The sequence below is a fragment of the Lactuca sativa genome, chromosome 9 (assembly GCF_002870075.4).
Source record: "Lactuca sativa cultivar Salinas chromosome 9, Lsat_Salinas_v11, whole genome shotgun sequence".
Lineage (NCBI taxonomy): Eukaryota > Viridiplantae > Streptophyta > Magnoliopsida > Asterales > Asteraceae > Lactuca > Lactuca sativa.
Window position 1 is genome coordinate 32,449,887 of NC_056631.2, and position 18,255 is coordinate 32,468,141.

Consider the following 18,255-nt stretch of genomic DNA (forward strand, 5'->3'; position numbering starts at 1 on the left):
TATAAACCCAAAATTCATGTCCTAATCTGTTGACTTTCATTGACTTTTTTGACTTTTTGCCGACTGGTTAACTTTGATTGACCCAGAACTGCCATTTGTCACAGAGGGATTCGTGAAGAAAGACAAACCAAAGTTTGTGTACAAACTGGCAAAGGATTTGTATGATTTGGGGCAAGCTCCATGAGCTTGGAATTCTTAATAAAATAAATACATGAAAAGAATGGAATTTGAAAGGTTTCCATAAGAATATGTTTTTTACATGAAGAAATAGAAAGGAATCGTGCTTATAATTGGCATTTATGTCGATGATCTCATTGTTACCATAAATCATAATGATGAGATAATTAAGTTCAAACAACATGTGAGGAAGCAGTTTGAAATGATTGACTTTGGCATGTTAGCTTACTACTTAGGTATCAAGGTAAATCAACATTAAAATGGTCTCACATTAACAAAAACGAATTATGCAAACCCAATACTTAAGAAAGCTGACCTGATTTATTGTAGTCCATGCAAGTATCCCATGAACTCAAATCCACAATTGATAAATGATGAAGAAGGAGAATGGGTAGATCTTAACAAGTTCCACTCCATTCTCTATCTCTTAACTTCTATCTTCCATTTATCAACTTTTCTCCTTAATTCCAACCTCAGATACATGGCATTAAGAGATACGTAAGACAAAAATGTCTTATGAGTTATGCGGGTTTATGACCCAAAAAATTTATCACATTTTAATTAAAAACATTTCATCTTTGCAAAACATATTTCAAATAGACTTTTTCCACAATTCGTTCCACATCAAAACATTCGTTAGACATAACATAATTCAAAATACATTCATTTCCACATTATATTCCTTCTTTTATTAAGGGAAAATTCTGATGTTAAATCGTTGTCATTTTTATACTTAAGGTCTACATCCAATATAGGAACCACTCCCAAGTCTAGACCAAAGTGGAAAGAACAAATCAATCCACCAAGACATCATTTCCATTAGGACATCAACTTCGTGAACGGGTGTGATATTAACATATTTATACATATTTTTAGGCATTATTTTAATAAAATTAAGCTATATTTTGGTAAAATGAAAAGATATTTGGTACTTATTAAGTTAAATTGTATTTTACAGCCAAAAACGACATTCTTGAACAAAAAGGACTGAAAACGGAAAAAGTTGGATACTTGGAGGACTAGAGCTGAAACCAAGAGTATTAAGGAAGAGAAAATCATGCAAAAGAAAGTTCCCACGACATGGCGTTATGAATCCCATGGCATGGTATGAAGAAAACTCTCGAAACCTAGAAAAATCATTCTCACGACGTAACACATTGTTTTTCACGTCGTGGCCATGTGTCATAGAAGATTCTTATACGGAGATATACAGTTTCCTTGGCGAATAGGAGATATACAGTAAGTTCACATCGTGACACCCTTATGATCATGACATCAAGACCAATTTGAGGGAAACTTTAAATACCGATCATTGTATCAACTTTAGGGAGGACCTGGAGATCTAGATGACTTCTGGACAGAAAACCTATAAAAATTCATTTCTTAGAAGGTATAAGAAGATTGGAGATCAAGATAGCAAGGCGTTCTTTTTTTTCTGAGGAAAAATGTTTGCAGTCTGCGGATCATATCTGTAGACCTCTGCAGTAGAAGAGGTGAATCAAACGTCTACAGTCTGCAAAAAAAAAAGACTGATTGTTTTTTTAACGTCTGCAGGCTACTAAAAGAAAGTAAAATCTAAATAAACTGATTTTTGTAAACTTCAAAGTGAATTTTTAATATTTTTATGACTTTCTTATAAATATTTAACAAAATCTATATCAACTTTTATGTATTATTGTATAAAAGGTAAAAAAAAATTGTACGAATTAACATATATATTTGATAAAAACCAACAATTTTGGTCGCAAAGTTATACCTAAACATTATAATTAGGAATCAAACAACTTGATACATAAATGGTTGGAAATAAACTTCGATTTTTTCATTTAAATCAATTAAAAACGTACGATAAATATTTTTCCAAGAAATTGACAATGATGTATTAAATAATATATTATAAAATTTGGCACAAAAAAATAAGAATATATTATGATTTTTTTTCATATTTATATAAACAATTTCAACGACCATTACTGTAATAAATCTTTATTTATAAATTTGTCAAAAATATTATGTTTGTGTTGTCAAACGTTTTTTTAAAGTATTATAACTTTTTTTTTCAAATTTTGTATCATTACTAAAGTTGGAATAAATATAAATTTAAAAAAAAAAAAAACTAAAAAAAAATAAAGATATATGTGTTTTTTTAGGTTAGAAGATGTTTGAAGATGTTAAAAGACTATGATCCACATTTGTGCCAAGAAGAGGGCGTGCATACATTTTTAAGTCTGTAGTTTTCAAAAAACAAACAGTCTACAAAGGCAAATGTTTGTGTGTGGTCTGTGCGGTGCAGACAGAAGAAGTCAAGAAGATCTGCAGACAAAAAACAAACAACACCTAAGAGATTGTAGCAAGATTTCACATCATTCATCGGTTTTCTTAGATTTGATCATGTCTAGCCTAATTTCCTATGTGTTTATGTGTTTCTTTTCTGTAATTATGAGCTAAATCATTAGAGTTTTGTTTAGTAATGATGAACCCTAATGTTGTGTGTTAGTTTCTACTTTTCATGGATTTTATGAAGTTGTTTTAGCTTGTGTTTGATATATCAAAGTCTAGCATGTTATTAGTTTCAATCTTTGTTGCTTAGATTCCAAGTTTTGTGTAGGTTAATGATCACTTTAATTGCATATACTTGTTTACCTAGTAGTCTATGAACATTAAATTTGTTAGATCTAGTGATTGACCAAGTCCTAGAATAGGTAATAAATGATTGAAGTAATTTGTTTACTACAACAAATCAGCAGTATGTAACTCTAATTTCATTATTTCGAATTTATTAGAGTTATGTTAATTTTGTTGTTCATGGTATGTTGTCTTCAAAGTGTTATGAGATTGCATGTCCCCTCTTAATTATTAAGTGTTTTTCCGCATTATACATGTATTATAACCTATAAAACTCATCATTACCGAGTGCATTAGCCAACCCTCAAGGTATGGATTCTAATAATTGGGAGAAAGCAATTGAGTATTTCCAAACGGACGAACATAAAAGGGTTTCGAAGGCAAACAAAAAAGTTTGTGTACTACAAAAATACACAAACCATATGGGGTGGGCTCATATAGTAGTGATTGTTATAAAAATTTAAGTTACGATATATATATATATATATATATATATATATATATATATATATATAATTGTTTATGTAAAATATAATCTAGCTTTAAAGTTAAATAGAACAATAATGGAGTGTAAGTATTCTATGATGTAATTGTTTATTTAAAATATAATCTACCTTTAAAGTTAAATAGAACAATAATGGAGTATAAGTATTCTATGATGCTCATATTGATAAGAACAATGTTTTTGACAGTTCTTTAGCCGATGAGCCGATGAGCATTAGGTAAGTATATGATAATAATTTTATCATATAAGTGTTTATTTATATTAGAATGTTAATTATTTTTGGAAAATACAACATGATTTAGTGTGTGGGCTCCAAGAACAAACTCAATGATTAAACGAAGAAAGAGCTCTATCACCACATGAACAAATAGCTTCATTTGAGAAAGTAATAGTGCTCGATGTGGCCATATTAAAGGCATTGGACGTAAACTTTTTGTCATTGCGTCGACCGGGTATGAGGGACACTCACCACAACCATCACCACAGTCATTGTCATCAATAGTAAAACAAACTATTTAAGTTCAAATTCTCATATATATATATATATATATATATATATATATATATATATATATATATATTGATGAATGCATGTTATTGTTTTATTATGATTATTGTTTTAAAATTTTGGTAATTGGTTTTTTAGTACTTTTGTAATTTGATAATTTGGTAGTTTGGTTTATGTTTATAGTTTGATATGTTGGTTTGTATTAATAGTTTGATAAATTGACAAATTGGTAATTGTTAGTTTGTTAGTTTGGTAATTAATAATTTGATAGTTTACTTATATTTTGATAATTATTAGTTTGATTATAGTTTGCTAATTAGTAGTTTACATATTTTGGTAATTATTAGTTTGATTATAGTTTTATAGTGTTTATGTTGGTAATTATATTTTGGTAATGTTTAGTCAGTTAGTTTGGTAGTTTTGGTTTATGTTGATAGTTGAACTTATAAGTTTATGTTGTCATTTATTATATAGTTGGAGAATCTTCGAGCAATGTTTAACGATATCTAGAGTGTAGTGAGACATTTCAGGCGTTTTTAAAATCAATGTCACCACCAAGTGACATCGGAGGAAATGAAGGGAACCAAGATGATAACACGGCCTATTAGTTTATGTTTTGTTAGACTTTGTATAACATATAACTTTATAACACCATTGCTACTTAATTTGGCATGTATTGAATCTTTATAACACTTTTTGTACTTAATTTGATATGTTGTATTGTATTAGTTTTTTCTACAATTAATTTTTCATATTTTTGATATCTCGTATTGTTTTTTTGTACCTGAAAAGGGTTGTTTAAAAAAATGGTATTAGCCGTGATTTTTTTAGCAATAGCGATGAAATGTCGATGCTATTACTATTACCGGCGACTTTTGTGATCTTTAATGGCGATATTTATAGCCGCTAATGAGTTTTTTTTATAGGGTTAATAACCTATAATGCTAACATAGTTTTTTTTTTCACATTTAGTCTTTTATGTTTTTTTTGTTAACATATTACCATTCATTCAACCGACTAAAACTTATACCAAGGTGATAATCATATCGTCAATATTGTCGTAACATTATAAAATAAATTTGAAAAAATAAATGTGAACAAAGTTTATTCCGGATCTACACGTCAAAACCTGCCGTGTCGTAGTCAGCAAACTACTTCATTACCGGTCCAAAGTCGACCGTTTAGCACTTAGAAGTCGGTCATTATTTTCATCGCCGTTTTTTATTCTTCCAGTTCACAATTTAAAAAATATATATTAGGTGACCAATGTCGAGAGCAAATAATGCTATCGCAGTTGTAAACAAAATATATAAATATAAATAAAGAATAAGTAATGCTGTCACTTTAACGTGTCCTTCAATCCCGACTCTTTCCAGTAGTATAAATACAACAGCTTCCCCAATTGCATCACCACCAATCAAACCCTAATTTCTCTCTATTAATTCACCTTTCTTCACTGCTCTCTGCTATTTTTCTCTCAATCAATTTCTTTTGCTCGAAGAAAAATGGCTCAGCTTAGCATTGTGAAGAAGGCATCAGTTCTCGTTGTGGTGGCACTTTCCGCCGCAGCAACCGTGTCAGCTCAGGCGATGGCTCCGGCACCTTCTCCTGACGCCGGAGCAGCATTCTCTCTTCCGACTTCAAGTTTTATGATCGGGACCTCTCTGGTTCTCTCCTTCGTCGCTCTTCTCAGAAACTGATTTTGTTTTTCTGGATCATTCAATGGGATTGATTGCATCTATTATTTATCTGTATACAGAGTTATCGTCATTACATTATTATTCAATGTATGTGTTGGATTAATTCTTTATGTCATCTTGTATTACTGTATGAACTGAGACTATGTTACATAAGAAGATGGATTTGTTTTGAGCTTTTTGGAATGTTTTTTTTTATTATTATTATGTATAAATTATAATGACTAACACATGAAAAAAAGTTAATGACCTGGATGAAACAAACGAAAAAACAAGGGTATTATATAATCATTTCCCATTCTATAATGTTAAGCGGCAAAAGATAGGACTTTTTAACCATAATAGAGTCTTTGGAAAAAAATATTTATCATAATGGTATTACTTTAGATTGAAAAGTAATATTTTTATTTAGAAAAAAAAAAAACACGTTTTTTGTATTACCTGGGAACGACGAACAGAAAGAAAAAACAAAAAAAAACGTAAACGACAATTAGGGCTCTGGTTGCTGTCGGCTGTCCCACATCCACCATCGCCGGCCACCTGCAGCCTCGTCCATCCGTCGCCGGCGAGCAGACCTGCAACCTCTTCCACGGTTCCACCCTTCCTCCATTCAAGGTATGCGATTATTTTCCGGCTTTTACATAAGGTTAATATTCATCTTTTATTGGTAGTAGCTGTTTAGGGAAAATCGTTTTGTCAGCGGGAGCAATTGATAAATATCCAAAACAATCATGCTTTAATGAGTTGTACTCTTCGCCTTAAGATTGTGTACTTCTATGAATTTAGGTGAAAATCGATTCTGACATTTTGTCTAATCTTTCAACGAAGTTTGAAAAACAAGATTGCTACTGCTTTTCATTATTTGTACATATATCGTTAAATAATTGAAATTACAATTCAAAAAAATCAATTTAAAGAAAATATATAGTAGTTTATTATTGAGCATGATGTTTGATTTTTTGCATGGTTACTTCTATTGTATGAACTTTTGATAACATATAAATTACTATTGAAAAGTAAGTAATAAATTTGTACGTATTATGATGTTTATGCTTTAACGAAATTGTGTGACAATTTTGTATGTAAATATGAATATTAACCTTATGTAATGGATTATTTTCCTGCTTTTATGTTTGGCAATTCTCTTAAAATTTTGACCCTTCATCAAAAGCCTTGTTAGAAACATTTTTTCTGGTTTTATGTTTCTTCTTCATCATGTTCAAGAATAGGTTAACTGTGTTCCATTGGCCATTTATTCGTAGACGAGAATCATCAAATTTTTTTCTATAATTCTCTTAACATAGATAAAAACCTTATTATCTTTCTTCTCTACCTTTTCAAGTAACCAAGTGTGAAACCTCATAGTCATTGAACCCTGTATGCATCAAACATCACAGCACCATGCTTTTTTGCTCTTTGGTTACATTGGAAATTACATTTATGCCCTTGTTTTGGACAATTTTTAAAGTTTTGTTTCTTTTCAATTAGACAAATGTTATTAAAAGATAGCCATAAATGTTTTCATTTTAATATTATTTATGTTTTGCTACTCATTGATAATTTAATTGAATATTATATGTTGGTGGTATTAAATATGTATGTATGTGTGTAAAACAATGTGAAGACACAAAATATGAAGATGACATGCAAATCAATATTTTTTTTTTCAATTTGAACTATGTATGTAATATGATTGTTAAAAAAATTAAGAGTAAAATTGTAAAATTTGTTTTTGTTTGTTTTGTAGATGAATTCTATAATAGACATGATTGACAATGAAAATTTTTCTATAATCTCTCAAGTTGCTGTTGTGACTAATGTGATGAATATAGACAATGAAATTGAGTTAAATGAAATATTGGAAGATGAAATTGGAGATAAAGATGATGAGGAAGCATCTTTTGATAATAATGTTGAAGTGCCTTCAACTTTTACTAATATGGAAGGAACAAATTTGACTATTGATGATAATTGGATTGTGACACAATCAACGAGTAATAATGATTTTACGCAAGAGTTGGGAAAAGATTCTTTCAAGGATAAAGAGGAACTTGTTAGAGCAATCAAAATACATAGCATTAGGACACATAGACAATTTGAGGTCATTGAGTCACGCCCAACTATTTGGACTCTAAGATGCAAGTTGTACTTACAATCTGGTTGCAAATGGAGACTTCATGCAAGTAAACGTAAACGTAGTGGTTATTTTGAAATCACATCATATACCGGTCCACACACTTGTTTACACTATAAGCTTTCTCAAGACCATCCAAACCTAGATGCAAGCTTGATTGCTATGGAAACTAGACACCTTATAAAAGAGCAACCTTCTATCAGCATTCCGGCTTTGAGAGCTGAAATAGTTGAAACATTGGGCTATACTCCTTCATATAAGAAGCTTTGGGTTGGGAAGCAAAAAGCAATTGAACATGTGTTTGGAAACTGGGAAGAGTCTTATGTCGCTTTACCAAAATATCTAGGCGCACTTCAAAAGTTCAATCCAGGAACTATAGTTGAATGGTGTGTTTCAAGATCGATTGATGTGAATGAAGTTGAATTTAGGCGTGTTTTTTGGGCTTTTGCTCCCTCTATCAAAGGGTTTCACTATTGTCGACCGGTTATTAGCATTGATGGTACACACTTGTATGGAAAATACAAGGGTAAGATGTTGATTGCAATGGGAGTTGATGGTAATAATCAAATTTTGCCACTTGCATTTGCTATTGTAGAAAATGAATCTTATGATACTTGGGATTGGTTTCTTTCTCATGTCAAGAATCATGTGGTAAAAGACCGTGAAGGCATATGTCTAATATCTGATCGTCATGGTGGAATTCTTAAGGCTGTCAATGAGCATGGATCTCCATGGCTAGAGTCACGTGGTTTTCATAGGTATTGTTATATATTTGAAGTATTCTTTTATGACATTTCAATAACTTGCTTCATTAACTTACATTATTTTTTTGAAGGTATTGTTTACGACATTTCATCAGCAACTTTTATGACAAGTTTCGTAATTCAGAATTGAAAGTTTTAGCTTATCGTGCCGGCAGTCAGAATCAAATTCGAAAGTTCAACTACATCATGGAAGAAATTGGGAAGTTAAATCCACGTGCTCGAGAATGGTTGGAGAGTCATCCACTTAATAGATGGACACTTGCACATGATGGTGGAAGGAGATATGGGTTGCTCACAACAAATTTGTCAGAGATTTTCAACAGTGTACTTAAAGGTGCTCATTTTTTACCAATCACAGCTTGTGTGCAACTAACATTCTATAGAATGGTGCATTATTTTGATGTGAGACGTCCTTTAGGATCTAGTTCTCAAGCTAATGGAGATACACATACTCCACATGTTGTTGTAAAACAAGTAGCTTTGATGGCAAAAGCAAGTGCACATTCCTTAAGATCTTTTAACCGAGAAAAAGGTATATTTGAGTTGATAACTCAAAGAGGTCGAAATGTGCAAGTAGTTAATTTGAAACAAAAAACTTGCACATGTGGTAAATGGGAGGCATTTAAATATCCTTGTTCTCATGTCTTGAGTGCATGTGCCAAACTCTCTTTGAATAGTTGGCAATATGTTGATAAATGTTACTCGATTGAATACTATTGTGCTACTTGGGCATCTGAGTTCTCCCCGCTTCCTTATGAAGCGTATTGGCCATAATCACCATTTAATGAATTACTTCCAAATTTAGAACTATTACGAAATAAAAAAGGTCGTCCTCGTTCAACAAGACTAAAAAATGGTATGGATATTAAAGAAGGAAGAAATGTTAATCTTTGTGGAATTTGTAGGCAACCGGGGCATAATCGAAAACGATGTCCGTCTATGCCAAGGTAGTTTAAAAAAATATATTTTTAAGGTATTTGTTGTGATTATTCTCTTATTATTATTTTTTTTTCTTTTTTTACAGGTAAGGATTTGTTACCAGTTCAAGTTCAAGCAAATTGTGTTGTTTTTCTTTTTGTAAGAAACAATGTTGGAGTTGTTTTGTGGTGTTTTTTTTTTTTTTTGTAATAAACTATGTTGAGTTTTTTTTTTACCTTAAAAACATTGTATGTGAATGTTAGAGTTTTTGTACCTTAAAATATCTTGTGTTTTTAATTTATGATGGCTAAAATTTGATGGTCAAAAGGTGGTATAAGAAAAGCGGATATTTAAAAAAAAACACAAAAAAAAAGATAAAAAAAAACGTTATTTAAAAAGAAACAGTAAAAATGTTAATAAAAACTAAAATAAAAGCTGTTATTTAATATATATATATATATATATATATATATATATATATATATATATATATATATAACATTAAAAAGAAGAAATAAAAGAGAAAAAAAGAAAAATAAGGTATTTACAATAAAAAAAACTGAAAAGAAAACTGAAAAGTAAAAAAAAAAATGAAAAAATACCATTTTGGTAAATATTTTTGAAAGAACCCCAATATGGTAAATATTTTTTCAAAGGACTCTATTATGATTAAAAACTCCAAAAGATAGACATTTTAACATAGGGATTGTTGGCGATTTGTTTGAAAAACCAAGGAAATACCACATTGAAAAAACATATCAGAACATCGCGATGCAAGAAATTTGGTACGTTTGTTGTAATACGGTTTGATCACTTTGACAACCGAAGGTTGACAAAGCCCATCCAAATGACTCTTCAAACATGTTATTGTCATGTAACTCGTGCTGACCTTAGAAGGGATGCAATTAAATGGTGTGTTTGTCAACATCCATTTTTGAGTTTTATAAATTTTTAAGAAAAAACTCAGAATTAAAGAAATTGTTTCATTCTGAGTATGGGCTTAAAGCTTTTATTTTAGAAAAAAAAAAATATATATATATATATATATATATATATATATATATATATATATATATATATATATATATATATATATATATATATATATATATATATATATATATATATATATATAACCAGAAAACTACTACAAGTAGATTTTAAGAACGTTTAGGTTTAAAGTTATCTTACATAATTCAAAATCTATTTTTGTCCAAAATTCTCTACTAAAACTATAGCTTGGAGATAGTTTTCTTAAACATACCCAAATTTTGAGAAATGGCAAGAAAATAAAATGACTACGGTTTTTTTATAAAGTAAAATATAGCCTACAGTTTAATGTTTTTCTGCCGAACACCAATTAATAAAAACTAGTGTTTGAACCCGTGGTGAACCACGGGTCAAATATTATTTGTTGTTTTTTTGCTAGCGTTTTCTAAATGGTAAACGCATTCAATTATTATTGTTGCGTATTTTACACTTAAGAAGATAGTAAAGGGCGTGCTTTAAATGACATAAAATATATGATAATGCTTCCACTGACTGGAACGGTTGTATAAATATTGTATCTAATATTGTTCTTTTCCATCACATAAGATTATGTTTTATATTTATCATGCACAATTTGTAGAGGGTTTGAGGAGATATGAAACTCTTCTTATTTCTGGAATAACGGACAAGAACATCTTGTACAAGAGAATGCAATGTTCTTGTCAAAAGGGTAATAAGGATGGAAGTTTGTTTCTGTTGGCACGGAAGATCCTAATCATGATTTATGTTTAACATAACATAAAAATAGACATACCTTAGGGAGAAAATTCGTAATTTATTCTAATTTTACAAAAATAGTTGAAAAGATGGAGGACAGGACAGATGATAATGTGTCTGAACTATCGTCTAGAGGAGTATCTATGAGAAAGGCATGTACATGTGAAAAGAATGAGAAAGGCATGTACATGCTATTTTTTATATACAAAAAATGTCAAATTTTCCATGTGATCGACTTCTTGAATTACATGTCAGTTTTGTAATTCTGCAAAGTTTTTTTCTAGTGTTGATGGTTTGTGGTGCACTTGCAATTGATGGATATAGCCAATTGCCCTATCGCTATTTGTTTGATGTAAAGGTTAATATTGCCAATCTTTGTTGAAAATATATGAGGTTATACTTATTTTTCATATACTTTCTTAACACGAATAGCATATTTATTTTACTTAAATATAAGATCAAATTTGCTACGTGTATTTTCTGTGTAGTTATACTCCAAGTGTGTCTTTTTCTTTATTTTGTGTCATTAGTTTTGATATTGGTTCACTTGATTGAATTTAAATTACTATCACATGATCTCCATGTTGCTAATTTCCAATTTTTAATTACCAACTTCTCTTCTCCGGTCAGCATGCCTCCAAGATTACTTCATTCCCATATATATATTTTTTTTCATTTTTTCAGGAAAAAGGGTTATGGGATCATTTTTTCAGGCAAAAAGGGTTATGGGGATGTTTGGTTCAGATACCACCATGTCTCCACACAATGGGCAATGTATAAAGTTGCTTCTGTTAATGTTTACATGTTAATGTTTGCAGAACTTGAACAGCTACTTTGATTACTTGCTATCAGAAGCATAAACAGTTATAGATAAACAGGTTCTTATGTCTTTAGGGAGCCAACACATACAATAAGTTGCAATTATTCTTAGTAGGGGTTTATTTTTCTATGTTAAATGGAGTAATCCCCATTTTGTGGATTATTAGATAATAAAATCAAAAATAAAAAATCATAGGCAAAATAGTCATTTTAATTAAATTTGGTACGGTGAGAGCTAAAAAACGAAGCACAATGACAAAAACCACAAGGACCGTTTATATAATTCACTCTAACTTCAATAATGGAAAACAATCCAAAGTGACAATACATAAAACATTTAAAGAGACCAAAAAAGCTTTGTAACAAAACAAAAATAATTGTACATAATTAACAATCAATGAAACAAGTAAAATCCACAATACCAAACAACTATCTTACAAATCACGAAAATGCCATTGAGTTCCACACGCACACTAGAGGCTAGAGCTCTTAAAAACTTTACTTATTCTGTTTAGACTTTCTATTATTACCCTTGCGTTTTTCAAGCTTTTCCCTTGCAGCCTCAAATTCTTCTTCACTCGGCTCTTCACTCGGTTGCCCTCCACCGTATTTACTAACTAGAGATGAAAACATCGAATCCAAACGTCCTTTTCTCTCACTTTGTCTTTGTGAAATTATCGCATATAGATCATTTGACTCTTTTTTCGATCTGTTAATAATGATTAATAGTAAGTCTAATGCATGAAAAAATGTAAAAAGAGTATTTTATGACTCACTTCTCCTTAGGACGTAATGAGTTTGTGGGTGGTTTTGTGTTGGACACCTGTTTAGCCCATTTCTGATATGCTTTGGTTGACTTCAACTCTCCTACAATGTAAAAATAAATAAAATAAAGACTTTATGTTATAAAAAAAACTTAATTATTGAACAAAGTAAGAGGTGTTACCTGAAGAAATTGCGTCATCAATGATATCTTTAAATCGATGTGAATCAAGTTTAGGATCTGAACATAGCATGGAACAGAATAGTCTGTTGTGGATATTAAAGAGAAGATTTAGAAAATTATTTTGTAACAAAACAAGAAAAAAGGAAATGATTATGTTTATAATATACCTGTTCATGTGACCTTTGTATTTGTTGTAAAGATCAATTAAATCAGTTTTCTCTGATTCAGATCCTCTATAGCTAGCTTCAAACTCTTCAATATCAGTCTCTGTGACCTAATGAACATTTGAATTTTCTACTGTTTTTAGAGATTATATATAAAAATGGGATTTAGGAATGTAAGATTAAATGTAAATCGTTCTGAATTAATAGAACCTTTTTGTACATGGATCTGAAGAAGTCCTTCAAATTTTGAGCCATATCACCAGCAAGATCCTGTTAGTAAATTTAAAACCAACTTTATTAGCAACCAAACAGAGAATCTTGAATTTAAATATAAACTAATAAAATGTAACTGTAATATTGAGAAATACTCACAGCGTCATCGATACAACCAGTTTGATCATAAAGTGCTCGTTTCTCCTCATCACCAAGTATTGATATAACTTTCTGAAGTTGCTGAAATTTTTCTTTAGCATCCTACATGTAGATAAGAACATTAAAAACAGGTTAATGATTGTTGGGAAATAATTTGAAATTCGAATTGAGTAAAGTAAATATCAAGTTTACTTCATCATCGGGATTCTTATCGGGATGTAATCTCAGTGCCAACTTGTGGTATGCCTTCTTTATCTCCTGTTGAGTTGCTGTTCTTTCAACCCCAAGAATCTGAACACAAGTTCATATTGTAAAGATTTGTTTGTGTCTAACTAGCATGAAGGATCAATTTGGGACAAGAGAGCAACGTAAAGAACAATTTGATAAAAGGAATGTCGAGATTCCAGTCGTTATTGATGGTTTGCGTTAGATGGTTTGATTAAAATTGAATATTAACGACGTATTTGACCTAATTATGAACGTGTAAGCAAGTTGATTGATATAATATTCTTGTTCGAATATGTAATTCAGCAATTGTGGAACTGTGATCATAAATTGTTGTTTTTTTTTCACAAATCCAACTACAACTGTAATTGGAAAGGTAAAAGATGACAAGTTCTTGAAACAAATTTAGGGTTTAATCGATTGACTATTTAGGTGTAAAAATCGTAACAGAATGGCATGAATAAAAGCTAATGAATGATGATCAATCAGCTGCAATTGAAATCAAGAATGAAATTTTATCGAAGTTTAGAATCGGATCAGATACCTCATACAAGCTATTATCATTGGATAAAGAGGAAGAGTTGCCTTGATTTTGTTGCTGTTGTTCATCGTCTACTTCCATGTCTTCCTCTTGAACCGAAGAATCCTTTCTTTTACCCATTCCGAATGGAAGCTTGTTGATGTAGTTACACTAGCAATCGAAACAAATGACAGGTATATAGTGAAAGGGGTGCAAGTGAAAGGAAGTGTATTATGGGTTCTGAACTGCCAATTTTCCCGCCACAACATCTCTAGCAGTTCAAAGTATTCCCGCCATTGCAACAGGTGATCATTCATCTGGGGCCCGTCCAGAGGCGCTCCTATTTAATTTAAACGATTAAGATTTGGAGTACCTCGGGGTCATATTTTGCATAAAATTAAAACAAAGACAAAACTTCAAAAATGGTCAATGTGGTTTTTGAAAGTCTGAAGTTTAGTCCTTAATTTATAAAAATCTTACAGATGGTCCATATGGTTTTAAAACTTTTAAAAAATTGTCATTTTCGCTAACTCCGTTAGCTTTTGGCCGTTAAGTAAAGGGCATTTCGGTCATTTCACTACCACAGGGACCATTTATGAAGTTTTGCCTTATTTTTAAAAAAAATAAAAAAATATAATTATTTAATTAAAGGGTCTCTCTCTCTCTCTCTCTCTCTCTCTCTCTCTCTCTCTCTCTCTATATATATATATATATATATATATATATATATATATATATATATATATATGGGGAAAACCTAAGCAGAAAACGGAGGCTGCTACCCTGTGTTCCAGCCATGTTTCTTTCTTCTTTCTCGATGACAAGCAAGCCAAACAGCCACTGATGATGGGTTTTAGTCACAAGAACATCCTATGTACTCATGCAAACCTTAATGCTTGGATCTAGGTTTTACTATTGTACATGCAATTCATCCAAGACTTTAAACCCTAGATCTAGCATATGATAATCAATATTAACATATTAATGGGTTTAAGATATTACCTTGATTGTTATGTATCAATAACAATCTCAAATCCTCCTTGTAATGACTTTAGAAAGCTTAGAGTCACAAATGTCACTCCTCTAATGGCTCACAAACACCAAGAGCAAGAGGATGAAGAATAAAGAGAGAGAGGAGGCTTCCCAAAACGTGTGGAAACCCTAGATAACCAGTTCACCACGTTTTGGGGGCTTAAGGGTCCTTTAAATAGTGAGGCTATTAGGGTTATCTAACAAGGAAACCCTAATTTGGATGCTTAGGCCCTAAGCAACCCATGGACTCCTTCCTTAGAGGCCTTGGACGATCTCTAATGGGTTTCCCCATAGAATTCGTCCACCCCTCTTATATGGAGTCCATTAGCTCAATATTCAACTATCATACAATTGACAGTTCTAGTCCCTTAAGTTTAATTAATGTCTTTTAGCCACAAAATTAATTCCTAATTAATTATTGACTAATATTAATTAAACAATATGATTTCTTCTTTAATATATTATTCTCATAATATATTAATAAATCATAATTAATCCTTTCTCTCCATAATCCATCCTATCAAGTTGCTTTGGTGAAGGAAACCCAAAATGACCATGCACCACCGGGTCAAGTACATACCAAAATAGTTATGGACTTAGACACTAATCCAACAGTCTCCCACTTGGATAAGTCTAATAACTATTCTGCGTATGACTTCAGATCTTGATCTATAATCGTAGCTTTCCAAAGCCGTTGTCAACTCTGATCTTATCAGATACGCGTGTCCTTTAGATAAGGGATCATATATTCCTCCATTTTAGATATCGTATAGATATGAGACATGAACTTAATCATTCCCCGTATACTATTTCCCGACTTTGGATTTATGATGATTGACAATCGACTACAATTGAACACATCAATTTAGTCCCGGCTTGGCCAAGCGCTTAGGTGCCATCACTAAATCATCGAGGGGCCCAAAGATATCGATTTTATCCTACTTTGGATAAAAGGAAAGGATAAACTTTGACTCAATGTTCGCTTGCACTCGCTTACCGAATTACACACAACAATATGTTTTATAACACCAAGAGACTGGTGTGTTTACATATTATCAATGTGCAACCGACTCGCAAGATACAACTCACACATCTCGGTTTCAAGAATATAAGATGTTATCGTCTCACTAATCACTCGTGATAAAAAATCCATGAAGTGATCCAAGTGAGCGTGGGTTTAATCCAATGCTCAAATCATATTCATAAGCACTCATGAACGTTGCAGCAAACAATTGTTTATGTCTAGTACACTTTAGACAATCCACACACCAATTCACGACAGTCATCATTCATACCTACTTCCAACATATGAACGACTGTGGTCCGTTCGAATAATTTGACTGTTCTGAACCAATTAAATTATTCAGGAAGTCAAAACATGCAAAGTGAAACACAAGAATAATACTAATCACATATGGCCTCAACCCTTTGAGTATAAACAAAACACCTTTTATTTATCACCATATCGATTACTCATTATTTGTTGTTTCGGGTAATCAACTTCTTACTTGAATTATAACTACACTTGTCCCATGCTCTTAGCATGCACACAATGTTTACCTACGGTCCTTACTTTGTGAAATAGATCAGATGAACACATTTCCAATCATACTCATTTCACAAATCCCAATCCTTATCACAAGTGTAAGAATATCAAATTCTCGCCACTTATAGAATATGTTAGATTCTAACATTTTATGCAATGATCCTTTTGTAATGTCACTGTACTAAGGTCACAATGACTATTGCCATTGAATTACAAAGCTCTCTATCGGAAATTGTTACAAGACAATTTCATAGATGTGATGTCTCTCACTCAAAGTACATTCCTTTGAACATCCTTCTTTCATAAAAGTTTCTAATCTAGACATAGATTCTTAATATCCAACTCCCAATATGGAAACATTTCCATACTTACCATATGACCACTCATTCTATTATAGAATCTTATCTATCCATAATAATGTCGATATGCTCCATCCAATATCATACTTCCAACTACTCACAAGCGACCAATCCTTAGCAAGCTTTGGATCGTCCTTTGATAGTTGTTTAATTATCTTAGTCAAAACCGATTCTAGTCATTTTTCCCTCTAAATGCGCTAGACATTTGGAAAATTTTAGAATGGTCAAATATTATAGCATTTGCAATCGATCCTATACCCAAAGCGTATGGGACACGATGCATAATGTTTTACATAAAGATACGATACTTTATGGATCTTTTGCCATAATATTTTATGTGTCACGTTCTTACCATTCGAACTATGAAGAGAGATACCGTAATCATAATCGAAATTTAAGAACACACTATGTATCCTTTGACTAAATTTATTAAAATCTCTCAATCTAAGCTTTAGATTTTGAAACGAAGTACAATATTCTCTCCCTTAATTATAGCAAAACAACTATTCAACCTTTACGACTTTGCAAAGTATAACTTTTGTTTTCTATAATTAATACTGCTAACCTGCGATACTTTCCTTAATAATCATACCAGCACAACTTTTATGCTCCCGCTATTATAATGATTATTATCATAGAAGCATAACACTTATGCTCCCACTAGCTTTAACATGTATTTAGAAAACAACTTAACTTCCAGAAAAACAATACCTATTGAATTTCTTAAGTTCATATTTCTAATACTTAATGCTTTAATAATCTTGTATACACCTTTGTCTAAGATAGCTCATATGTGTGTCTTAAACAATTCAGACTAATTGCCAAATCTCACAATTCGAATCATGGAAAGGGATACCGTGACCATAATCGAATTCGAGAATACAATTTTACAATCACTATCTTCTTAAAATCTCTCTTGGTGAAAGCATTTCCTCACAATCATCTTCATGAAGGAAGGAATCTTATGACACTTAGATTTTAATAGTGTATGTGTTCCTATCCATGCGAATTTGACTAAACCAAAGTTTGCGACAAATCCAAACTCTTATGGACTGAACTTTCTTAATCTTGATTTCTTGCCTTATGGTAACACGAGTGCCCACCATGTCTTCTAAGTAGTTAAGCAACTCACCCTTTTCTTATCAATGTACTTTTCATTGATCAAGGTCCTTTCCTT

At 31.4% G+C, this 18,255-nt stretch overlaps 1 protein-coding gene and 1 non-coding gene across 2 annotated transcripts; one reads left to right on the plus strand and one right to left on the minus strand.

Annotated features, from left to right (window-relative positions):
- The first annotated feature begins 7,880 nt into the window (after window positions 1-7,880).
- LOC122196060 (uncharacterized) lies at window positions 7,881-8,742 on the plus strand. Its single transcript, XR_008226919.1, has 2 exons — window positions 7,881-8,404; window positions 8,482-8,742. It is a non-coding gene; the product is annotated as an uncharacterized LOC122196060 (transcript).
- Window positions 8,743-12,167: 3,425 nt separating this feature from the next.
- On the minus strand, window positions 12,168-14,354 carry LOC111878696 (chaperone protein dnaJ 6). The gene is made up of 8 exons (XM_023875206.3): window positions 14,166-14,354; window positions 13,589-13,687; window positions 13,397-13,498; window positions 13,235-13,294; window positions 13,028-13,134; window positions 12,861-12,943; window positions 12,691-12,781; window positions 12,168-12,623 (listed from the first exon to the last, which is right to left on the minus strand). The coding sequence occupies exons 1-8, from the start codon at window positions 14,280-14,282 to the stop codon at window positions 12,413-12,415; spliced, it is 870 nt and encodes a 289-aa protein (XP_023730974.1). The 5' UTR covers window positions 14,283-14,354; the 3' UTR covers window positions 12,168-12,412.
- Window positions 14,355-18,255: the final 3,901 nt, after the last annotated feature.